This window comes from Thamnophis elegans, chromosome 1, assembly GCF_009769535.1.
Source record: "Thamnophis elegans isolate rThaEle1 chromosome 1, rThaEle1.pri, whole genome shotgun sequence".
NCBI classification, from domain to species: Eukaryota; Metazoa; Chordata; class Lepidosauria; order Squamata; family Colubridae; genus Thamnophis; species Thamnophis elegans.
The window spans coordinates 114,130,858-114,157,010 of NC_045541.1; the positions used below are offsets into that span (position 1 = coordinate 114,130,858).

General features: G+C 35.3%; 1 protein-coding gene across 4 annotated transcripts in view; it reads left to right on the plus strand.

Moving 5' to 3' along the window:
* The window catches only part of SIPA1L1 (signal induced proliferation associated 1 like 1), a 155,989-nt gene that overhangs the window by 125,336 nt on the left and 4,500 nt on the right, over positions 1 to 26,153 (plus strand). For 3 of the 4 annotated variants that reach the window (XM_032228310.1, XM_032228319.1, XM_032228327.1), the window contains 8 exons: positions 3,069 to 3,218; positions 4,851 to 4,969; positions 7,570 to 7,688; positions 8,927 to 9,372; positions 12,446 to 12,682; positions 15,773 to 15,938; positions 23,596 to 23,818; positions 24,958 to 25,104. In XM_032228310.1, the coding sequence (XP_032084201.1) occupies positions 3,069 to 3,218; positions 4,851 to 4,969; positions 7,570 to 7,688; positions 8,927 to 9,372; positions 12,446 to 12,682; positions 15,773 to 15,938; positions 23,596 to 23,818; positions 24,958 to 25,104 (1,607 nt within the window). The remainder of the gene's footprint in view (positions 1 to 3,068; positions 3,219 to 4,850; positions 4,970 to 7,569; positions 7,689 to 8,926; positions 9,373 to 12,445; positions 12,683 to 15,772; positions 15,939 to 23,595; positions 23,819 to 24,957; positions 25,105 to 26,153) is intronic. The other variant, XM_032228336.1, reaches the window with a different exon arrangement.

Here is a 26,153-nt window from a genome sequence, read left to right on the forward strand (position 1 = left end):
TGGAGTAGAACTTCAATAACAGGAGGAAAGAAAAATCACAAAATGCCAATAGTGTACATGAGAAATATCACAATTTATTTCAGCACCTACTAAAGTGTTATCACTTACGTTGGGCGTCCTTGAATGATTTGTAATCTTTTGTTTTCCTACCACTAGTTTTTAAATATTTTTTACATAGTGTTTATTTTTATCATTATATGGTAATAATTTTTGTATTAATAAGTGGTACAGAAATATATTTAATAAATAAAAGGATGATTGTATGATCATGAGCCATCAAGTAAGTGTCAACTCTTAGAACCATGTAGATATATTTTTTTTCATGAGGATTCTATCCCCAAACAAAATTATACAAAATTATTATTACTCTGTTAGTTTGCATTTACACTGAAAGCTTCTGCACCAGAGACATATTCCTTGTGTGTCTAATCATATTTGGCCAAATAAAGTTTTCTATTCTGTTTGGCCAAATAAAGTTTTCTATTCTGTTCTGTTCCATTCTATCTTCTCTCTCAAGTCTGTCAAAGACATACCTTTCATCACTGTAACTGAATCCATCCACCTTGCAACTAACAGCCCTTTTCTTTCATTCTACTTTTCCCAGAACTATAAACTTTTCCAGAAAGCTAGATGTTTGCATATCATGTTTCCAGAGTGTAATTTGGCAGGGTCATTTGAGTCTTGAGTAGGAGTTCTGGATTGACTTATTTGAGATCCATTTGTTTAAATTCCTGCCATAGTATTCTCAGGAGTCTTCTCCAACACCAAAGTTCAAAAGGAACCAAGTTCTTCCTATGCTGCTTCTTCACAGTTCAACTTTCTCTTCCATAGATTATCATGGGGAAAACCATGACTTGTAGCACTCTGATCTTTTCTGATTAAGACATATCTAAGAATCTAAATATCTTTTCCAATACCACATTTGTTATCCTAACAAGTGCTACTCTAGTGTATTACTTGACTTCTGTTTCTTTTCCTGTTGAGAGTCAATTCTAAAAAGCAGAAGGTACCTATCACTTCAGTATCATTATGGCCAGTTCTAAGCCTGGTTGCTGTTGTCATTAGTTTGATCTTCATATTTAAACTTAGTTACATTTTTTCACTGCTCCTTGATTTTCATTATTAGAGCTTCCAGAACATGTGCATTCTCAACTATCAGAATAGTATAGAAAGCATAGATAATTGTTGTTTCTTCCTCCAGTATTAAAACCACATTCTTCATCATCTAATCTACCTTCCCTCAGCACTTATTCAATATATACTTTGAATAAATATGGGGATAGTGTGCAGCCTTTCCTCACTTTTTTGCTGATCAGAAGACTGTTTCACCATGTTCTATCCATGTTCTAAATTTTGACTTTCTGACCTTTATATAAGTTTTGCATGAGGAGATGTTTTGGCATTCTCATATTTTAAGCACATTCTGCTACCTGATATGATCCACACAATCAAAGGCCTTCCTATAATCAACGAAGTACATATATGATATTTTTTGGCTTTTTCAATTATTTAATGTGCATCAGAAATAATTTCTCAAATTCCATGGCTTTTTCTAAAATCAGCTTCAACATTTGGAACGTTGCTTTCCAAGCTGGACTCTAATCTGTCTCGTGCGGTTGTAGGCATAATTTTCTTAGCTTATGAAATAACATAATGTACCCAAAGAACAGAAACTCTGCCCTTGTGGTGAAGGTAGCGTTGACATTTGGGTAATGTATTACTCTGCTGCCTCTTTTATGGAACTCTCCAAAATGTACATCCTCTTTTTACTGATTTGAGTTAAAATATTCACAGATTCTCAACCATGCAAATTTAGAAGCTGCAGTTTTTTTCTGGATATTTATTGAATGTGGAGAAAGATGGTTTAGATTATAGATGTAGCCATAGATTTTGCTTGCTTGTCAGACTTCTTCAGGGTTGCAAAATTTTCAAGGATTTTTTTGTTTTTGTTTGCTTGCTTTGCTTTGATCACTTTTATAAATAAAAACATTGAATGTGCAAGTCAAAAATAGAAGTGGGGTTTCTTTAAGGGGATAATAGTTCAGGAATGCTCAGAGTATAAATAAGTCTATTGATTATGCTGCATTGCATGCATTTTTAACAAATGCTTTGAATACAATGGCTAAGGCACAAGGATAGAAACCAAGAGGCTGTTAGTTTTAATTCTGCCTTAGGCATAAAATCTGGCTGGGTGACTTTGGGACAGTTAATGTCCACTCAATTCTTCTCACAGGGTGGTTGTTGTAGGGATAAGAGGAAGAAGGAATATTAGGTATGTTCACTGCCTTGAGTTGCTTTAAAAATATAACGACCAGATGTTAAATATATTAAGGCAATGAATTAATAGCTGACCAACTGCAGTAAGGCTATAAACCGAGATGATGCAATGAGAATGAGTCAGCAGGGTTATCACTTTAAGAGGCTGTCTATATAAGAGAGGCCCTGTGAGGACAGTTTCTCTCACAGTGCATGCTTGTGTTATTGTTGAAGATTGATTGATTACCTGGTTTTACCTATTGTGCGTGTGTGTGTGTGTCTGTGTGTCTATAGATAAACCACTGTTTCAAAGACAAAACCTCTGTGTACTCTATTTTGCTACTGGGTTGTCTCACAAAAGTAGTCACACTCTGCATACTCTGACAAAATTAATAAGTAATCTAGTAATTATTAAGTCATTTCTTAGCTTTATAATAAACTTTGAAATGCCAATATTGTATGTTCTTTTATCAAATACCTCAATTAAAACACTTTTTTAAAAAAAAAAGTGTTATAAATCCCTTGTTTATTTGAAATCTGGTTAAAACAGGTTCTATTTTCATATTCTTGCATGCAAAAATCAATTCAGCAAGTTTATTTCTGGAATCCTTGGAAGCATTTTTCCCCTGTGTTCCTGCAGCCTACTTCATAGGGAATAGATTTATAAAAGAAAGTGGATAGTGTTCTACAGCTGGTTTTACTTTTTATTGTTGTGATGAATTGATGCTGCTGATGTGGCAGTTCACATAAAATGGTACCTTTTTGATGATCGTTTAATAATGCAAAATTTGGAATTGTCTGTATTGGAACAGATTATCTCCTGGTTCTGATGTCTACGTCACGGTGTCCTCCATGGCATTAGCAAGATCACAACAGTGTCGTAACTCTCCAAGCAATTTATCATCCTCAAGTGAAACTGGCTCTGGTGGAGGGACCTACAGGCAAAAATCTATGCCTGAAGGGTAGGTCTCATATTGCTTTATGCTTAGATCTTATTCTTCTTTTAATTTGCTCTTCAGTTGTTTTCATTTGAGAATCTGAAGAGAAAAAAAAATAAGGATACTTGGTCCTATAACAAGTGCTACTCAGGTCATGGCCTCTCTGTTCCTCAAACACAAAAAATAGTTAAGTTAAAGGCTAGTATTCTGGTGCCTTGATTTCATAGTTTCTTGTATTGCCACATCTGAGGTAGCATCTTGAAAAACTATAATATCAGTTCTTTGCTAAAAAGTTAAATAAAACATTCCACATTAAAACTTGTTTAAGAATGTTTCTCTGCTTGTGCTGAATGTATTCACACTGACACAAAAAAAGATAAGTTCAGGACAATCGTATCAGTGCGTTTGCCCAAATCTCAACTTGTCTAGTTATTTTGCTATAACATAATCATTCATCTTCTTGTCATCTCCCTCTTCAGATGTTGCAGATGTAACTGGCAGTGTTACATATCTTCATTCTTGGCTTCTGTCATACTCTTGATTAAGCTCAGAGAATGCAACTGAATATAAGAAACCAGTTTAAACCAAAAGCAGTTGTTCCCATATTGTGTTACTGGGCAGATTAGAAGTGTAGTGGGTAACAAAATGTTGTATTAATTATGAATGGCAGCCTCTTAAAAAATAGGAAAGTGAGCATATACAACAGCTACTGTGACTGAAAAAAAGTCATAATGTTCTTGACTTATGCAGTTAAATTCCTACCTATATAATTATTCAGAAGCAACAGGTTTCTAACAACCTGTCAGCATCAAAATTTTACTGTACAAGTATATGGTATCCTTGTACTTGAATATTATATTCAGTGTCTTAAAATCTTGTTATCCTTCAAAAGGCTAACAGAAATAATTAAGAATCTGAAATAATTTCTTCATAAGAAAAGGTTACAATCCTGGGGCTTTTTTATTAGGAGAAATGGTTAGTACAATAAGGACAAGATAGCATTGTGCGGAAGAACTGGTTAAAGAAGTTTTTTCCCTCTCACATCATTAGCGTCTAAAGCTAAATGATAACAAAATAAGAGAGATAAGATAGCAGAGACACTACCTCCTCCCACCAAAAAACCCTTCTTTGCATTAAAAAATAATAAATTTCAACTTAGCAATTTATGTTCTTATGGACAGACAAATTGAGGATAAGATTGAATAGCTACTAGTCATAATAGTTGCATGTTGCCTCCAGATCAAGGCACTGTGACCTGGAATAATGGTTGTTGTTACTGAATGGTAGGAAGGGCCTATGACTCTCATGACCATTGTTGAGTCGAGTAGCATTCTTCTTTTCCTAAGTCTGTTCAAGTAACCAAGTCATTGATACCACCTTGTTTAATCCCTGCCATCTGACCAACAAATTCTTTACTGTTAGCTTTGTCTTTAGTCTACTTCTCTGTCATCTAACTTTTGTCCTCTGTCTAGTGGCTAATAACTCTTGCTGAAGGTATGAACCTTAGGGTAGTATATGATTTTTGCAAATCAATGATACAATTGACTGTAACTAACCATTTTGGAATGGTTGAACTGATTATAATCCAATACTTACAAAACATCTTTGAATGATATCCCATATGCAGAGTGGAATAATTGAGATTCCTTTACACAGATTTGGAATGAGTAGAAGATCTCCTGCCTCCATTGATAGACAGAACACAGATACCAGTGGCAGTGGCAAATCCACCCCAAGTTGGCAGAGAAGTGAGGATAGTATTGTTGATCAGATGGGTGAGTATTTCTTTCTTGCATATATTCTGTTTCTGGTACCCCAAGGTGACATTGGCAATCCATTCCTATGCAATAAACATTTATCTTTTTTGTTTGTATTAATCAGAATGAATTATCATAACATGTATGCAACATTGGATGGCACTTATTTATTAGAACTAAAATGTTTGTAGGGAATAGATACATCATAATAGTCCAGTCCCTGGAGTGCTTTCACGGATAGTTGTATTATAGACATACTTGGCTTTATTCATGCTTATTTGTTTTAGCCCATGTACTTTGTTCCAAATATAGCATCTGGTTCATCAGCTTATTTTAATTTTCATTGTGCTCCTTTCTGACAGAAAGGGGTGTTCAGATAATTGTTTGATATGCTGACAATAATGTAAAAATGCAGTGAAATTTGTATTTAGTCAAGATATTTTTTCCTACTAATGAGTATGTAATTAGTTAAGATTTTAACTGAAAGAAATGTTCTCAGCCATGCAAATCCTCAGCATTCAACTGATATTTATTGTTGAGTCTTTGTATGGAGTTTTCAGCATCCAGGCCTGGTTCTATAATTTTTGTGCTTGAATCTATTACATTACATACCACTAAGATTTTTGAAATGATAGCAATTTAATATCCTTCTATTACATCCGTAGTGCGTTGTGACAATGCTTTAGCAAAGAAGCCAACTAAGCCAAGATAAGAGCATGGCTCCTTGGTTTAGGGTTTTAGGGTTTTAGGGTTTTAGGGTTTTATTAACACTTATAGGCCGCCCTTTTCCCTGAGGGGACTCAGGGCGGCTTACATAAAATCAAGGGAGGGATATACAAACAATAACACATACAAAACATAGAATAAAATAATGAGCAACATTCATTCATTATTCGGGTGTGGGCAATTATCTTTGTCCCCAGGCCTGACGGGCTAGCCAGGTCTTAAGGGCTGTGCGGAAGGCCTGGACGGTGGTGAGGGTACGAATCTCCACGGGGAGATCGTTCCAAAGGGTCGGAGCTACTACTGAGAAGGCTCTCCTCCTTGTAGTTGCCAGCCGGCACTGACTGGCAGATGGAACTCGGAGGAGGCCTAGTCTATGAGATCCAATTGGTCGCAGGTGGGCTGTATAATGGAAGAAAACAATATTTCTAGAAGAGTTTTGTATCATCATTTAGTCTTAATTGTTGGGGACAATATGCTGATGCTGTAAACCTTTTAGAGAGGACCGTAAAGCACTATGAAGTGGTATACAATTCTAAGTGCTATTGCTATATTGGATACTTGACTAAAAAACACCAAAGAAATTTGGAAACAGATTTGCGGAGTAGAAATTGGCACAGGTCAAGCTCAGTTTCTTTAACTATTTAGAAGACCAAATGATGGGAAAATAAACATTCTGATAACAATTTTACCTCGAAAAGCAAACCTTTTATGAAATGCTACATTGAAAAGCAAAAAGATATTAAAGTATAGTTTTCTCAGGTAAACAAACATTTTTTCTGTCCTATCTTGTTTGACAATAATCTTGAAAGTAATCCTTTGTCCTGGACAAACTGAGTGATAGAAAATGGCGTAATGAAAGAAACTGAAACTGCTTTAATTATGTTTATACTTACAGTAGATAGCTACTATGTTCTTGAGGAGAATTTAGGATGTAGTGAAATATTTAGTTATCACTTAGGGGCTGGGAAGAATTTTGAAATTAAAATACAGTATTGAGTTTCAAAATGTATACTTTGTTCTATTCATATTAAATCCATCTAGTTATTCCTCATCTCCCTCCGTGATCTACTTAGTAAGGGAAAAAAACTGTGGATTATACATATCTGTAGTTTCCATTTGAAGAAACTATTTTAAGCACATTTGCTTTTTCATTTTTTATTGTGGTGATGATAAATGTGTGATTTTGCAGTTCATATATTATATGTTGTAGTTTTCAACATTAACTACCATAAAGTTCTGTTATAAAAGTACAACTTTCAAATATTTTTAATTAAAAAATAAAGGAGATAAGCAATTTGGTGAAAAAAGGACTGAGTACAATATTACCTCTAATATTACCTCTAAGGATAATATTACCAATATTAGCCTCTCTTACAATAGGGTTTTTTGTTATTAGACAAGTATCATTTTATACAAACCTAAATAACTGTATTCTTATAATTGTGAGTTATATTCAGCTGACATAAACAGGCAATCTTGCTAACAGAAGCATATTTTATTGAATAGTAGATTCAGACAAGACTCCATTTTGGGCAACTTTCCTGTCCCCTCTTGATTTCTTATTCTGCCTCTTTTATTAAAATGTATAAAGTGGAAAGTAAAAAGGTTGCCAAAAAAAAAAATGCTGAAAATCCCCTACCTTGCTATTCCATTAAAACAAGCTTCTGATAGGGACAAATGATCCACAAGTGGAAAAACACTAAATAGATACAGCCTGATAATAGCAAAGATTTTATTCTTCAACTTTAAGTCAGCAACGGTAGAAAACAGATGTTGTATTCTGCTTCTGGTTCTTATAGACTGGCGACAGATTCCCATTTTTAAAGAATTCCAGGCAATAGATTTTGTAAGTCTCCTGAATGAAAACACCCTTATTGTATGTTATATTACAGAAGCAACATGCCATCTGCCTGCAATGTCCAAAGTGCTGCCATCCTTCAGAGAAAGTCCAACAGGAAGACTGATGAGACAAGATCCAGTAGTTCACCTATCTCCAAATAAGCAGGGCCATGTAAGTTCATCTTCCATTTTTATTCAAGATGTCTTAATTAAAGTTATTGAAAGATAAAACGTCTCTTGAAAATTTGTGCTTTGCCCAAATTATGGTTGCTTCTCAGAGAAAAAATACGCAGCCAATTTATAATAATCTCATACACTAATGAAAATACTTCCCTGCCAACTCAGGCAGAGTTTAGCTTCAAACTGTAATATGACATGTACTATGATCTGCAAATTTTCTTTTCAGAAAAAAAATAAATTTGTAGGATCTATCAACATTTTTACAGGAAAATAATTCTTATATCGATCCTTAGTTCTCTATTAATATAACTAATCCTTTGCTTGATGACCCTAATTGTGATTGGTAATACCTTTGCTAAGCAAGACAGTCATAATTCGAGAAACATCAAGAAGGCTGCTTAGAGTTATAATATTGCAACTCTTTAAGCTATGGGGAGATAGTTTGACATCTATGCAGATTTGTAAGTGGCCAGAGTAAATTCTAGATTTATACATTGGGATTACAGGTAGTCCTCAATTTACGATCACAATTGAACCCAAAATTTCTGTTACTCAAGTCAGACAATTATTACATGAATTTTGCCCCATTTTACAATCTTTCTCACCACAGCTATTAAGTGAATCACTGTAGTTGTTAAATTAGTAACACCATTGTTAAGTGAATCTGGTTTCCATTGATTCTGCTTATCAGAAGGTTGCAGAAGGTGAGCCCAAGACACTACAACTGTCACAGATATGAGTAGTTGCCAAGTGTCTGAATTTTGATCACATGACCATGGAGATGCAATGGTCGTAAGTGTGTAAAACAGTCAAAAGTCACTTTTTTCAGTGTCGTTGTAACTTCAAACTCTCACTGAATGAACTGTTGTAAGTCGAGGACTACCTGTATATAAAATATTCATGAAATCTTTTTTTCTAATATTTAACCATTTTGTACTTTTTAAGCATGTTATGAAAAGTAACACATTTAAAGAATATATTAAATTTGCATGGTGATAAATTTAATTAAACACTTTTAGAGATCTTTCATTGTTGTCTTTTAAGGGATGTTACAGGTTGATTCTTCTCTAGTGGTATGTAGAAGGGAACGTTTCTCATTTTATGTTTGTAGATGGTTTGTGTATTTTCCTTTACTGTATAATTTCAATAATGAGCAGGTCATCCCACTTTATATGATTTCATTCCAAAATGTTGAATTTAATTCAAAATCTTGTGTGTGTCTATATATAGTCCGACAGCCACTATTCCAGCCACTCGAGCAGTAATACACTGTCCAGCAATGCTTCCAGTGTTCATAGTGATGAGAAGTGGTATGACAGTGGAGATAGGACTGAATCAGAGCTGAATAGTTACAACTACCTTCAAGGCACTTCTGCTGATAGTGGCATCGATACCACTTCATACGGTCCCAGCCACAGTAATTCAGCCTCTCTGGGAAACTCGGCAACATCGCCCCGATCAGGACTTATAAAAGAAAAAGTGGCATCACTTTGGCACAGTTCCAGTGAAGTGGTCTCCATTGCAGATCGGACTTTAGAGAAAGACAGCCACATGATGGACAGAAAAACAGAATCTTCACTGAGCTTGGATATCCATAACAAAAGTCAACCATCCTCCAATCCTTTAACAAGAGAAAACAGTGCTTTTAGCCTCAGTGATGCTGGTTCCCATGCAAGGTAATCTTTTAAAAAAATTATACATCTGAAGGCTCTTTCTATATATTTCTAGCTGCTTTTAGAAAATAACTATAGACATTACTTAGCAGCTTGAGCAGTTTGAAGAAGAGATGCTGTGCAGAGAGTTTGAAAATGCAAGTATGTTTGCTCTTTCTTTTAGTGGATGGAGAATCACTCCATCTATCATAGGAGTTCTTAAACAGAAGTGTCTACATCATTGTATGAAATTTATATATTCCGCTTTTAGAATGGATGGCTATAATAAATCTCCATAATAATATTAATAATACATGCATATGCTAAATAATATATTTATGTGGTAACATTGTATAATAATAAATCTTCCTTTGAAGTATAAATTTTATGGAGGGGTCTTGGCATTAATATGAAAGTGGTTCAACATTGCCGCCTTCTCAAATATTTTTAATTTTTCAATCTAGCCTACATTTCTGGGATTTTTGGTGACCTTCCACCTGAGAAGAAGTGCTTAGGGTTTTTTTTAGATTAATTAGATGCTACATAATTAGTGTGTAATAATAATGTTATATTTGGAATATTGCACAACAGGCAATCACAATTTATTTTTCAGATTATAGTAATAGCAATAGATTATTTGTGAATTATTGATAGGCTATCTAGGAACTCTTATGGAAAATGATTGAACAGAATGGCTTGAACGTACAGGAATTCAACTGTTACACTTGGAATTGTAGAAGACATTAGTAATAGTTAATGTTTACACTATCTGACAGCACATGATATCATGAATAAAGACTTGAGTCTAAACTGTTCTGAATAATTGTGTTACTGATTTAAAATTAAAATTAATTAATTTCAGATTAAAGCTTTTCTAGAGTACTTTAGAATAAAAGTATTCCTTGGTCTTCGTAAAAGTCCTTTGTTTTGTTTTGGCTCACAAGTGGAAAGAACTAGTAGTGTTAATTGTATACTTACCAAACTGAGTAGTCTCAATGTCAAATTTGGTTTATGGCTATGCCTATCTCCTTTAAAACTTTGTACTTGCAAAACTGTGATGGCATTGCAAAAACTTTATTTGCTGAACTTTGCTTCTCAAGTTCTTGTGACAAAATTACAATTTCTGACTTTGCAACTTTTCCTAACACTTGGAGAACTTTGCTAATGTCATTCATTTTATGTTAAAATCAGTATTCTAAATGAATGTATGTGCTGATAATGGCAATGAATGATGATTTTAAATTATAAAATGTGCTAGCTGCACGAAATTTCCAAATCTTATTCTTCCTCTGGTCAAACTATAGCATCTCTATCCCACTATTAAGTTAAAATGAGATGTTCAGTAAGTGATAGGCATGTCAGCTGCCAAAATTGTCTCAACTGGATCAGCCTGAAAGTTCTAATTCCCTGCTAGACTATAACATTGCCAACTTATCTAGGGTTGTATCATGTTGAAGCCAGAAGCTAAAATGAATTTATTTATTTATTTATTTATTTATTTATTTATTTATTTACCAAATAACTTGTTTTGATTGCCAAATTGAAAAGACCCCCTGAAGAGTTACATTAAAAACTCAATAAAATAATCAAGATATAAAATGTAGAAGTATGCAACTTCTTAAGAAGGTTCTAATGCATTATGTTCTGCTTGCGAGGACTCCATGGACCATAGTTTGTCCCTTGTGGAAACAAAATACTAGATTTGATAGTTTCTAAATTCATGACATGAAAATAAGTAATTTATTGTGAGTAATGTACAATGTTAGCTAAGTCATCCACTGGTATTTATCTTTAGAAAATATTTGAAATCTGCATGTTAGATGATATATCTTTTATTAACGCAAACCATGCTGGTTTGTAGGGAAGCAGACGATGAATTCTTAAACATTATGGCATATTTCTACAATTAGTTGAGTCCTGGAATTTATGAAGGATTAATACATTTTACTAAACATGAATAGTTTTTTTTTAAAAAAATCTTGTTATAATTTTTTGACATGTTAGGAGTTTCTTGCCTGTTAAATTCAGTGTGTAGAGCTAAACAATATGATAAAATGGGCATACAAAATCTCTTAGCGTTGATCCTTGCTTTGTTGGAACCCTATTGTATTATAAAAAGAAATGAAGAACTTTTATAGATTTTGGAAGAAGCTTCTGTAATTCAACAATTGGACCCAACTTCTCTCCTAGAAGTTATCTACTCCAAAGAAAAATGTCTCATCTGCTTTATCACTGCCAATAATATAATTAGTGTTTCTCTTAAAATATTGTCTTTTATCCAAAGAAAGGATGAAATATGTCTTTTCATAAAACATCTACCATAAGTGAAAGTGAGCGATTCTCTTCCCTTTTAACTTTTTCATCTTCCCTCAAAATCTGCTTTGGATAATTTTTTAATTTTGCAAGGTGCACAGCAACAGCAAACTAGAAAAGCAAGTAGAAAGTTCTGTGGTAAGTTTAGGACTTCTTCTCATGTGAAATTGACATCCTTCTTAAATTAGAAGTAGTCCTTATGTAGTGACTTCAATTGAGACCAGTAACTCAGTTGTTAAGTGAAGCAGTCGCTAAGTGAAACTGCAACCATGATTGTGATCTTTCAACTTTCCTTTGCTTTACAAACCTGTGAAGGTCATAAATCAAAGGACTGGTTGCACAGTTATTTTTTCATCATAGTTGTAAATGTGATGAAGAACTATCTGTATCATTCTTTTGCCAACCAATGACACTGTTGTCTGTTTACATATAATTAGAATTGCCCTTCAGGGGGAAAAAACGTTTTCTATATTTGTGTGTCTGTAAAAATTATTTCATAATTTGTCAATCTTGCACATAAGTAATTTCCACCTAGTGCTGCTAGATAGTCATAATTTGCTTTCCTCATTAAGATTGGCTCTAAGAATAGATTAGGAGTAGGTGTGTTTGTAGTAGTGAAGGCCAGGTTTTATTCTTCAGTTTAAATAGGTTTGAATCCTTTATTCTAATATCGTGAAAGGAAAGCATATAACAATTGTATTCTGTGTTACAGAGGGCAATTTTGAAATGAATTGCGTGCAATGAAAAATTATACAGTTTTGTCTTTCTTATGCTTCTTTCCCAGTACCATGGGTTCCCGACATTCTGCCAGCTCCATTGTTTTCACCAGTGCCAGAAGTTCACCTAAAGAAGAGCTTCATTCTGCCACTTCCCCACAGTTAGCACCTTCTTTCTCCTCTTCTTCCTCCTCTTCTGGTCCTAGAACTTTCTACCCACGTCAGGGTGCTACTAGCAAGTACCTGATTGGATGGAAAAAACCTGAAGGGACAATAAACTCTGTGGGGTTTATGGATTCGAGAAAGTAAGATCATTTTGGTTCTATTTTAATGGGTGTTTAATGGGTGAAAAGGCCTCTTTGTATTTTTCTTATGGAAAACTTTTAAGAGGGTTAAAAGGAGTGGCAATTTAAGCCAATTGAAGGGCTTTTAAAAGAAAACCTCCCAAGAGATTTATTGTCTGCTTTTCATTGAAGTACAACTCAAATCATTGAATTAAAACTGTTTAATTAATTCAATGTACTTAGAAAATGTTCCTTCTCTTTAGTCACTCATTTCCTTATGGCAAGCATTTTTTTAATTATCTCAAAATACTAAAACACAACAGTCAATGTATATTATTCTTCTCCCATGCCCACCCCCTCCAATTTTAAAATCATAAAGCATGCAAAAGCTTTAAAAGGTAAGATCTCAGATTATCTCAAGAGGAATACTTTTCCACAGGATTCCCCCCCCCCCCAAACTAAGTGAAATTAGAAGCGTTTTAAAATGTTATTAGTTGGGCTCTACAAATCCTGATTTGGATTGCCAGGAAGGAAAGGTATGTAGGCACCATTCATTATTTCTATTCAGAGACCTTGGAACAGATTTAGAAATAATCTAATTTGTTCTAGGTTGTGTATAAATTAATTAAAAGGGGGGGGAGAGATGCAACTGCTTTTTCCTCCAAACCACAACACAATTGGAACTACAGGGAGAGAATCTTATACCTGGCCCATATCAGAAATAGCAAATGGGATATTTAAAGCCCTTTTGTTAACATGAAGTAGAACTACCCTACTTAATGCTAATAACCCTTTGATTAAATACAAAGAGTAAGACAAGCAAAGAAAATCAAAGCATTGATGTCTGACAAGTAACTTTAAAAATATTCAAATGAGTTACATGTGTTACAGTAACATTTTCCCACTTACCCCTTTAGTTTTTATACAGAGCACTTGTCTTATGTCACAATAACGCAGTTGTGTTTAGAGCCAATTAGTTACTGAAGAACTTACATACATTTAATCACACAGATAAAAAGTTAATCATAGATCATTATTAAAAAACATAGTAAGATGAAAGGAATAGAGGTAGGCATCTAGGTAGAAGTGTGCATGAAAATCCTTTGATTTTGAAACGAGGGGGAAAATCACTGTGTTCTGGTGGTTCTGCCAGAATGTTTCAGATCACTGTTTGGCAAAACTGAGATCCATCTAGTTTAACAGCTTCTGATTTTGGGAGAAAACAAAATCTGCAGATAAATAGAGTACGGATGGTGCATATCATCCCCTCTATCCTTTCCTCCTCACAATGTAAATTGTGTTGCATTCCAGCAAAACCTTTTCTACAATTTTCCTGGCATTTTCCCTCCTCCACTCAGGCACTACCCCTGTTACTATCTGTATTGCAGCCAAGCATATCCCACTGACCTACCTTTCAGCCCTCCCAGAAAACACAACTAGGTGAACTAATTCTACTTTATTATAAGCCTATATTAACAGAATCTTTCAAGTCTGAAACTACAAACTTCCTGCTGTCACTTTTCATTGCTTGATACATTAGGGCGAGTCTTCTTAAGTTTCTTTCTCTGGCCATTAGGAGCTGGGAGCTCCAGCCTCTCTTGTCTGATTGTTTCCTAGGTATTATCTCTTTTCCTCATTCCTCAAGATCATCTACACATTCCATTACACTACCTGTCTCCTGCAGTTTCTGTCCAGCATCTTCCTTTCTCTACTTCCTCTCAGCTGCTGATGCCTTTGGCTTCCCCACCCTTCAAAAATCACTTCTGTTTGGATCAAACAGTCTTGTTTTATCTGCACATTTCATTTGGTGCACAGACCAGAACTCCCAAAACATGTCCAATTATGTGTGAGCATGAGCCACTTCAAACCACTTCTTCCCTACTTGGAAGAATATGCACAGAGAGCAATTTTGCACAATGCTTAGTTTTAGGTAGCCACAGTAAGACAGATGGTGTCTAAGCCATGATTTCCAGGAATAATTACTTAAACTAGGACCAGACACATGATGAAAGTAGTCTTTTGTATGTGTGCGTATCATACATTTTCACTCTAGCATTGGAAAGACAAAGATTGCAGGGTGAAAGGGACCATATACAGATAAGAGTTTTTTTTTTAGAGTTTTTAGAGTTTTATTAGAATTTGTAGGCTGCCCTTTTCCCTGAGGGGACTCAGGGCGGCTCACATAAAACCGGGAAAGGGGAATACAGACATCAAGATAGAAACATATAATAAAATGGTAGGCAACATACATTCATCATTCGGGAGGGGCAACTATCCTTATCCCCAGGCCTGACGGGCGAGCCAGTTCTTCAAGGCTATGCGGAAGGCCTGGACGGTGGAGAGGGTACGAATCTCTACGGGGAGCTCGTTCCAAAGGGTCGGGGCTACTGCTGAGAAGGCCCTCCTCCTTGTGGTTGCCAGCCGACACTGGCTGGCCGATGGGATACGGAGGAGGCCTAGTCTATGGGATCTTATTGGTCGCAGGGATGTAATTGGCAGAAGGCGGTCTCTCAAGTATCCAGATCCACTGCCATGTAGGGCTTTATGGGTGATTAATAGCACCTTGAAGCGCATCCGGAGATCGACAGGCAGCCAGCGCAGCTCGCGGAGGATAGGTGTTATGCGGGTGAATCGAGGTGCATAAGGATGTGTTTTGAGGAAATTTGAGATCTCTTCCCCTCTCTTTTCTATGATATGGCCTTTAAGGACTATTTAAATGCTCCCCACCTTAAAATGGCAGGAAACTGTCCATTGTTCTTCACAGTTGTGGGTACAAGGATTCCCAAAAACCACAGAAAGGGGACTTTGAGAACCACAGGAAGTCTTGTAGCCATGATACATTTCAGTGTCCTTAAGCGTTGAAGGTATTGTGAAAGCCTTCTGATGGTGATGTGGCTAGGGTTGCTGTTGTTGTCATGCGCTTATTTGTTGTAACATTCATCCTTTTTATTTATTAATACTAAATTATTAATGATAGTTATTAATACTCAATAAAACTCAGTTTTTCAGCTATCTAAATAGTCACTTTCTATTTAAACCTTCTCTTAAAAAAACAGACATGATAGAAGCATTTTTGTTTGTTTTGTAAAGATGCATTTCTTTTCTTTTAAGGCGACATCAGAGTGATGGTAATGAAATGGCACATACTCGGTTGCGTGCATCAGCCAGAGATCTTCGAGCTTCACCAAAGCGAGCATCTAAATCAAATATTGAAGAAGAGTTGAAGAAGCTAATAGATCTGGATAGCCCAACACCCGAATCTCAGAAAAACTTTAAGGTATGACTTTCAGAATTATCAAATGGAATTGTGCTGAGAAATGCATTCAGAGATAAGCTAGTAGTTCTGTATTTCATTTGTAGTTAAAATCATAGATAAATTCACATACTCAACAATATGAAATGGAATCCTTGTATCAATTAATGGGTCTGTTTTTAATTAAAAGTATGATATACAGTATTTAATAAATTCAGTTGATGTTTTTTGTAATTAATATTGCTTAGTTCAGAAAATGCTGGCTATATCTTGCCGTAGATTATACATTTAACCTTATGGAGGTATTATACTTACTTCCTTTTTTTCTCCAGGACTCAATGTACAATACTGAATTTTATATTGAACTCTGCAGAAAAGTCAGTTTCTCTACTTAAGGCTGATTATGCTTAATTTGTTAAATTAAGCTAGATACTTCCTAGAAACCTAATCTGTAGAGGCAAGCACAAGGCATTAATACATCTAATGTTTGCACTCACCTCATGAGTAGTAATTTCACTAGTAGTCCCATTTTTTATCTTTATCTTTTGTTTTTTCCCACAATTTTTCTTAGAAAAAATGTAACTTTACCATGTTCGCAGCTACTTCCAAGAGCTATTTGTGCTAATTGAATGTTAATTTCCACATTTCATTTAATTGATCAGCTCCTTATTTTTTCTGATCAGAGTACTTAGTAATGATGGACTGAATAGTTAGGACTTTTCTACTGCATCTGCATTTATAATTTTATAAATGGTTTCCCAAATTTTGAGGTGGTTACATATATTAAATCTGCTCAAAACACTTCTTGGATTCTATAGAAGTACTTACAAAGGTTGTAATGAATAGCATTGAAGAAAATGCCCAGATTTCTGAGATCTCCACACTGAAAACCACTGAGTTAACCCTTCATGCCTGTCAGACTAAATGGTTTCCACAGCAACCATGCAAAGGAGGGCACAAGAAACTTCTTTCTTTGCTTGTCAAAATCCCAAACGGCTTATTAAAACTTCTACTGCGTACAGATTATTTTTCATTGTGTTGTCTTTAAGGCTGATGTTTGGGGGGGGGGGGGAATTACTGTAAGCAAGGATTCCACCATCCCTCCCATGTTTTTTTTTCCTCTCGCTTTATGATGGAAATGATGAGTATTCCTTTCATGATTTATCAAACAAGTTGTTATCTCTTCCATAAAATCCCTATTAAGTTAAATGATTGATTATTGCAGTCGGTGGTTGGTAAAATGTCTGTTGTGAAAATGTTTATAATCAATATAATCTTCTCTATTTAGATGATAGATGGTTGCCATTCCATTAAACAAATGCTCTGCCAAATGTATGACACAATTGCTATTGTAAGCCTTTCTTTAAATATGCTTCCTCTTAATGAATAAGGATATGTCCTTGGAAAAGATTAGCTGTCCTCTGCAGAGTGTATTGTTTCCCCCCCTCCCCCTTTGATTTCCTTTTCTCCCTTTACCGTAATTTAGCTTCTCCTCTTTCCCAAAAAGAAAAATAGGGAGATAGTGGTCATGTTTTTTAAAAAAAAAACTAGGAAAGTTTAAATGAGGCAATGGAAGTGTTTTCTCATCTTTCATTAGCAGATTGTCTATAAAAGGAGGAGGAAGAAAAATGACCAAGGAAGAAATATTTTTGCAGCTGACAAAAAAACTTTATGACATTCCTTTACTGCATCTATTTTTATTTTTTAACCCAGCCCTATTTTAGTGAGTAGGAACTCTTATGACGTGTTGTTCTACAGTGTGTACAAAATGATGATCTGATTGTCTATCAGATTTGGATATTTGCCCATTTTATTTTTGCTGAACACTTATAGTGTTCAGTCCTTATTTTTATACAAGGTAAAGGAAGGAAGGAAGGAAGGAAGGAAGGAAGGAAGGAAGGAAGGAAGGAAGGAAGGAAGGATAGATAGATAGATAGATAGATAGATAGATAGATAGATAGATAGATAGATGGATGATAGATAGTTTTCCATTCTTTAAAAAATCTCTTCTTTCTTAGAAAATCATGTCTGTATGTTCCATCATATTTCAGTGCTTTCAAAACATCTGGAGATTATAAATAGATAACAGTTAAAAAGAGAAGCATATACTTTTGAACACATTTTCTAGTGGCAAATTATTTAGTAAGTATCTGATTTTGAGGTTAATTCTTTTTTCCCCCTAGAAAGTTTTTTATTTTCCATTTTCATAGCATATAATCACATGTATACTATTACATAGTCAATATCATGTTGTATTATTAAGTAATTACATCAATTCATCTTACCATCAATTACCAAAGGAAAAAAAAAAGAAAAACCCAGTTATTGGCTCTTCTGCTCTCCATGCACCATATTTATACCTTATCCGACACTTTCTTCCCCCTCTCTCCTCCCCCTTTCTACATCCTGTCTTCCCTCCATCATTTTCTACTCTACTTCCCCTGCCTTTCTCCTTCTCCTCTCTCCCCTTACCACTCCTCCTTATACACCTCATCTTCCCCCTTCACCCTCTCTCCTATCCCTCTCTTCCTATCTTTCTTCTCTCCTCTGCTTCCCACTCTTCCTCTAATTCACTTGGTGCTTTTCAGCTTCTGAGCAAACTCCCTTTTGTGTTGATGGTATTTATAATTCCATTTCAATATACATAAAAAAGAAAAAAATAGCAGTATACATGTACAATCATAATACCTTAAAATCCAACACCCCTCCTCCAACTTAGTAAACTCCACTCCCTGCCACCCTCCCCCCAACCCCCCCCAACCTTCCCTCACCCTGACTTCCCAAACAGTTTAAAATATACTTAAAGAGAAAGTAGAAAGTTAATTACGTCTTTGAATTGAGCTTAGCTCCTCCTTGCTAGGCTAACTATAAAGAATTTGTATCATTTCTGATCTTAATCATAAGCTATCTGAAATTTCCTAGACCCATATTTATTTTGAATATAATCAATCCATTTTTCCCAGTCTCGTTTATATCTCTCGTTTGAATTATCCTTGAGATATGCAAATATTTAGCCATCTCTGCTAAGTTTGTGATTTTCAATGTCCATTCTTGGATAGTAGACAAATCTTCCTTCTTCAGTGTAGCATTTTTGTCCAGAATACCTTAACCTTTTTGTAAGTCTACCATGTCATTTAATTTATATTGATGTTTTTTCCCAACCCGCAGTAAGGCATTCTTTAGAATATGACTTTTAAAATTCTTATCCACCTTTTTATTATATAACAAATAAGCAACCACTATATCTCTTGGTAAATGCTTTTCTCTTGCCTGCCAAGAATTAACACGGTAAACCTTTTCGATTTGCCAATCAAGATTCCCTCCTGACCTTCCCACCATCAGGTCGAAGGCTTCAGAGAGAATCTGTTTCAAGTTCTCTTGTGCATTTTCAGGGAGGCCCCTTATTCTTAAAGCAAATTCCATTTGTCTATACTGTAACATTATGATTTCATTTTCTGCATCGCTGACCTTTTGCTGGACCGCCTCCATCTTCATTACCAAGTTCGTATTAGAGTCACTAAGATCTTCTAACTTTTCTTCAATGCCATACACATAACCTGATAGAGAATTCAGAGCCATCAGAAAATCCCCTCTAATTGTTTGGTTACATGTCATAAGTTCTTCAGACATCTGTTTGTTAGAAGCAACTATCTCTTCCTTAAGTTTTGCTTCCATCGTATCAGCATTATTTTTTAACGCATCGATTAATTCCTTCTGCAGAATTTCCCTTGTCAGGGGGTCCCCTGCAGAAGTAGAAGGGAGTAATGATTGTAATTTAGCAGAAGGCGCTGGTGAATTTCTGGCACTTTTCGATGCGGGGGGAGGAGGAGGGGGAAATTTTTGCTTAGAAGCCATCTCAAGTTTAATCTTCTTTAGTCAGTTAAAAAGTCCAGGCAGTCCAATTATACAGCAATTGCTATTTGTTTTGATAATAAATCACTTCTTGGTAATAAATCACTTTTAGGCTTTGCAAAAGTTCTATCCGAGTCACGCCCCTCCTACACAGCTCAGCACCATTTTTATAGAACTTTCAACAAGTAATCAGCAGAAGGAATTCTTTGCAAATGGATCTAAGGATTTATACATACAATTAAGATGTTCACTGATATTGGTTCAGCTCGGCTTGAAGTCCATAGTAAATCATTGTGCTGAGGATGAGCGAAAACCTTCGTTCTGCAACAAAAGGCAGACTGAGCCTCGGCTCGGAGCAGCTATGCTACAGCCGGTGCCCTCTCCCTTCCTCCCAGCGTTTAGGTTGAGAAGGTCAGATAGAGGGCTTCCGATGCATAACTTCTCACCTCTCTCTTCTAGACCCGAAGAGAGGGTAAATAAACTGCTAGACAGCTTGATGAATTGCTATTTAGACAGTTTAACGACGCCAAGATTCCAGAGCTGGTAAAAATAACAACCCCCTGTCAGGCTCCGCCCACCGGAAGTCCTAGGTTAATTCTTATTACAAACTCAGTCAGTGGATGTCTAGGTGAACATACTTCCTAGTTATGTAACAATATTTGGTACCGATGATTGAGAAACTTTGGTGATATACTCAGAGATATAAATATTCACATCATTATGTAACATGCAAGGGCTAATGTTATGCTATTGAAAAAAGTTTCTGCCGTAGCAAATAGCAACCTTTTAGTATATTTCCAGATCATGATATTTTGCATCATGTATCAATAATGATCTCTGTATTCTGGTGGGATTTCAGTATCCAGGCCTCACTGAAAACATTTGAGTCATAATAATAAAAACAAATATTTTGAAGTCTATTTATGTATTTTTCCTATTGTAAAGAAATAACTGATAAAAGTGTAGAATATTCTAAATCTCTTTGAACTGAAAATGACATTTTAATATACATTCAGATTGTACATTTCTTTGAATTCATTTCTAAATAATGATGTGAAATGTGGATAGATGATACTACCTTTCTTAGCTTGTTAAAGCAGCCACATCCCCCCCCCCCGAATTGAATAGCTACCATGTGGTCCTTGCAAAAGAAAGATGTGTTTTAAGAAGTCATAGATACTATGTTTGCACCCTCATGTAATTTTAGTAAGAATTCTCATCATAATCACAAAACCTAATACAAACTAAACTTAGAGGAGAAGAGAAAGAAAGGATAAAAATGCAAGGAAAAAGAAAATGAAAAGAAAAAAGTAAAATCGTGAAAAAGAAGCAGAAAAATATCTAAAGAAGTGACTTCCAACCTTCATCACAACAGGTATAAAGAAATTTAGTGACTCTTTACTCCCTTCTAAGCTTACAAATAGTTACCTCTCCATCCTATAGCCCATCCTTTATCTATAGACAAATCTATATAGAATCGTCTTTTCAGTCCTGTTGTTAGCAAAAAGTCCAAAAAGTCCATAAAGCATTGCCAGGAATAACAACATAGATTATTTTAACCTTGTTCAAATAAATTTACTTTATGTCCCTTCTTTTTACCTCTAACAGTTTTAATCATTCAAATATTGTCAAAGGATTTGATTTCCCTTCATTTCTTCGTTGTTCCATCACCCCTCTTGAACTAACCTCTTTTGTAAATCCAATATAAAAACAAATGTCCAGGTCCCTCTCTTGGTTTACCATTTGCATTTTCCTTTTGAATTTTAGGACATCAACCAATTTATTTTGTAAATCAGGGAAATTTTCTTTTCCAAGTCATTTTCTTGGCCTGTCAGTTGTAAATCTAACTTTGATACCATCTCTACATAATTTATTCAGTAATATCTTTTTGACATAAAACAATCCATGGAAGCAGATATCATTACTTACATTGTTGATGTGGCTATTCTTCAAAAGTATTTTTCAGTATTTTCATTATTATAGTGGTTATTTTTAATAGCCTTGCATTTTTTCCTCTACTTAAATCTTTACCATCTAGGGTGCAGTTTTTAAATCCTGAAATTGCTTATCTCTATATTTATTTATTTATTTAATTGGTTTGTATGCCGCCCACTCCAGAGAGACTCAGGGCGGCTTACAGGTAAAAAAGGAAGGGGGGGGGGGAACATAGAAAAAATAAAAAACAACATTAAAAATTCCACAACATTCATAACTTAGGATGGGACTGGATTAAATCAACAGCCCCAGGCCTGCCGGAACAGCCAGGTCTTGGTCGCTTTGCGGAAGGCCGGAAGGGTAGTAAGGGTCCGGATCTCAACGGGGAGATCGTTCCATAGGGCGATGCATTTCTTTTTTTAAAAAAAATAGCACAACTATTTCTTACAAAAAGCTGTTTTTTATAATTAAATCCAAAGTCTTATTGTAAATTTCAGTATTCCAAATTTATCTGTACTCTTAACCTGTATGTAATTTTCTAAGATCAAAATCTTGTTTAGTTTCCTCTGTTTATTTCAAATTCTTTTAAGTTCTTAAGCTAATAATTTTTTGCTTGTTCAGAGTTGAAAACAAACTCATCCAATAAAGTTTTTCAAACCTGTCATTTTGAGGTCCATAACAGTTTCAAAATGGCTAATAGACAATTTCTAAAAATGATCAGAAAAATGATTTGGGAACCTAATATCCTTTAAAAGTCTATGCTACAGTTACATGCAAAATGACCAATTCCTTCTTCTCCTGGTGTTCAGATTTGAGGAAAACCACTGTCCTGCAGTCTCCTCTCAAGGAACAGCCTTCTGGCACACATATGGGTTGTATATCTGTGCTCTCCTTATCTGGAGAGGTCCAAGGAATCAAACTATTCACTGGTTCCTTGATCTTTGTTGTGGTTGTTGGCTCCGCTTTCATTGAGCGATGTTCAGTTCATCATATCTCCTCTAGAAGTGATTTTTATCACTAACTTCTAATAAAAAGTTAATGATAAAAAATCAAGTCAAATAAATAACACTATAATCCCAAGGAAGCCGAATAAGAAAAGTATTTCAAAACTTATGTTTAACTAAACATACCTATAGCTTAGACTGAAAGACTTAACACAGCATAGCCAAATCATTGGAGTTAAATGAAAAAGATAGCTCAACTCATTAATTTTATTGTGTGATCACAATATAATTGAAGTTAATTTTGAAACTAGAGGGCCAGCTTTTGCTGCACTATCATATAATGCTACCTTTTTAAAATAAAAAATGAGATAATTACCAGAATAAATTATTACTATCTCACAGTATACTCTCATGGACAGAACGTTGGTGGGTAAAGGAAGTGGAAACTGCAACAGCATTTAGGTGCAGAAATAACAAATTAATTGGTTGTTTGTTTTTTAATGTCAGACTTATCCAACAGGTACAGGTACATAAGCATAAACCTGTTTCCACTAAGGGAGTGTCCTATCATTTGTGGATTCCAAGACTTCTAAAATGCTTCTACTTTGGGAAATGCCATACAATAATAAAGCGATCTCTTTTATTTATTATGCAGTCCCAGTTACCCTTCAGGAGATTAGGATATACTATGTTGTTATCAGCATGAGAATATTACTAAAAAACTGCATTTTTACACTTTTCCAATATGTTAATAGGGACTTTTCTAGTACGTTTTTCTACAGCACAGGATAAACAGGAATTCTCACAGCAAGCATTTAATTTTGATGCAGATTAACTGCACCTCTAGAAACTGCATCTCTGAACCCCACCCATGATACAAAACCTATTATGAATGGCTCATTTTTAAAGGGAGTGTTACACATTCTTGACTTGTGTTATTCTTCTTTCAGTCTCCCTTCCCCACCACTCCTATTTCAAGGCGGGCCTTGCAGCGAACTCTGTCAGACGAGAGTATTTATAGCAGTCAAAGAGAACATTTCTTCCCCTCCCGAGCTTCCCTTCTGGACCAAGCTCTTCCAAACGATGTTCTTTTCACCAGTACATACCCGTCTCTCCCCAAGTCATTACCACTAAGAAGGCCATCATACACATTGGGAATGAAATCCTTACATGGTAAGTGAAATGCTACATCTAGATTTACTATACATGTTTTGTTTGATATACATAATTATTGTTATTACTATATGCTGCCCTTTATTAGTAATACTCAAGGTGCTTCTGCATCCTATTTTCCCACAGCAACTCTATAAGATGGATTGAACTGAAAGAAAGTGACTAGCTTAAAGTCATCCAATTGGCTTTCATGCCTAAGGTTAAACCAATATTTGTAACCTGCATTTCTATTTATGGCAGTCAATTGGCATTTATGAATTATTCATTGCTTCTATACCTTTGGAATTTAGAATACTGTAGTCTGTTGAATTTCTTTTAATTGTTAACATTTTAGCTAATTTGGAATGTTGAATACTCTTTTTCAAAGGAATGCTGCTTGATACATTATTGTTATTATTACTCTGGGATAGTTGTGCTCTTTATTTTTAGACTCCTAGCCCACAAAAAAAAATTGATCCAGCAATTGGAAAACAATGTTTTATCTGAAAATGCTAAATATATACAGTAACTTTCAAATAGTCTTGCTTGAATTATCAAACACCATACATTGATTTACCAATTGTTATTAATCTTTTTAATAATAAATGAGATGCATTATAGTAAGATTGTGTGGTAACATTTCTGGGAAACAAAACAAACAAGCATATAATTTTAACCAATCTTTGAGGAAAAATATGCTGGGGAGAAAGCGTGGGGGAAAGTGACCCTTTTGAACTCACAGCTAAGGTAAACTGTATATATTCTGAAAACAATTCATATGTTTGATGACTACAGCAAGCAGAAGTCAAAAGAACCAATTGTGTATCATGGCCAGTCATTCTCACAGGGTTGTTGTGGAATAAATAGGAGGAGAAAAGATGTCCACTTGAGTTATTTATAAAAATAATAAAGGCAGGATAAAAAAAAATCAAATAAATAAACAAAACTTATTTTAAAAAATGCTGATCCTTTTCTGATTGGCAGAGTTGGGGAACATATCAGTAGCAAGCAAGGCCAACTTGAAAAATTGTCTCATCTAAAAAAGGATGATTCCATTCAGTCTTGGTTCTGTCTCCTAATAAGAGTTATTTGTTTTTAATATCTACCCTAAGTGCTTCTTTCTTCCTTCCTTCCTTCTTTTTCTATCCCTTGTGGTTTAGGAGAGTTCTCTGCCTCTGATAGCTCCCTCACAGATGGCCAGGAGCAAAGAACGCAACCGATGCCAGATCCAGGGCTCATGCCCTTGCCTGATTCAGCTTCAGATTTAGATTGGTCAAATTTGGTAGATGCTGCCAAGGCCTTTGAAGGTAAGAGTTAATTATTTCTGATGTTCTCACACCAACTTACAAGTCCTTGTTTATTGTTTACATCACTGCTTTGTACCCCCAGCTCTTGAGACCCATATTCAACTTCGTTGATGACCGATTGCTGAAATACTGTCTGCTTTCTTTTGTTTATATGCTTCAATTATTATTAGTGTTACTGGATTCAAACTCTGTGGTTTCACTACAAATTCTACATTTGCATCTATAGAAATTGCAAAACATAACTTTTTACACCAGGTCAGAAGGAGTAAAAGGAACACAGAATTTTAAGTGATATTTTGATCACAGCTGAAATGGAATACAGGTAGCCCTTGATTTACAAACATTCATTTAGTGACCATTCAGAGTTGCAATGGCACTGAAAATAGTGACTTGTGACTTCTTTTCACACTTATGGCCATTTCAGCATCTCCATGATCACATAATCAAACTTTGAAAACTTGGTAACGGGCATGCATTTATGACAGTTACAATGTCTTGGAGTCATGTGATCACCTTTTGGATCTTTTGAAAATCAAAATCAATGGGGAAGCCAGATTCGCTTAACAACCATGTTATTAATTTGTACAAGGGAGAATATACCCGTGCTGTTTGCACAGCAAACTCAGCAAAGATACATTGCTTTTGATGTCTATTCCCCATTGTGTCCCTGCTTAGTCTCTTGAAATCCCTTCCTGTCCAATTAATGTAAATGTAAACATTAATCCCTTCTTGCTAATTAATTGTGTGTGTGTGTGTGTGTGTGTGTGCGTGCGTGCGCGCACGTGCATTCCAAAATGCAGGGGGATTGGAAAAAGAAATGCACATTCATGGTTATGTGATTTCCCACTTAGCCACTGCTTCACTTAACAACAGAGATGCCAATCCTAATTGTGGTAACTAAAGGAGAACTACATATATGTTCATTAGATTCTAGGAATTACCTGCTCTTAACTGAGGAGGACAGATTATATAACTCAAAGGTAAAGGTGTCAGAAAGGAATTAAAAAATTACCATAATTACCCGAGGGGTAGATCTTCAACTCCTCTTA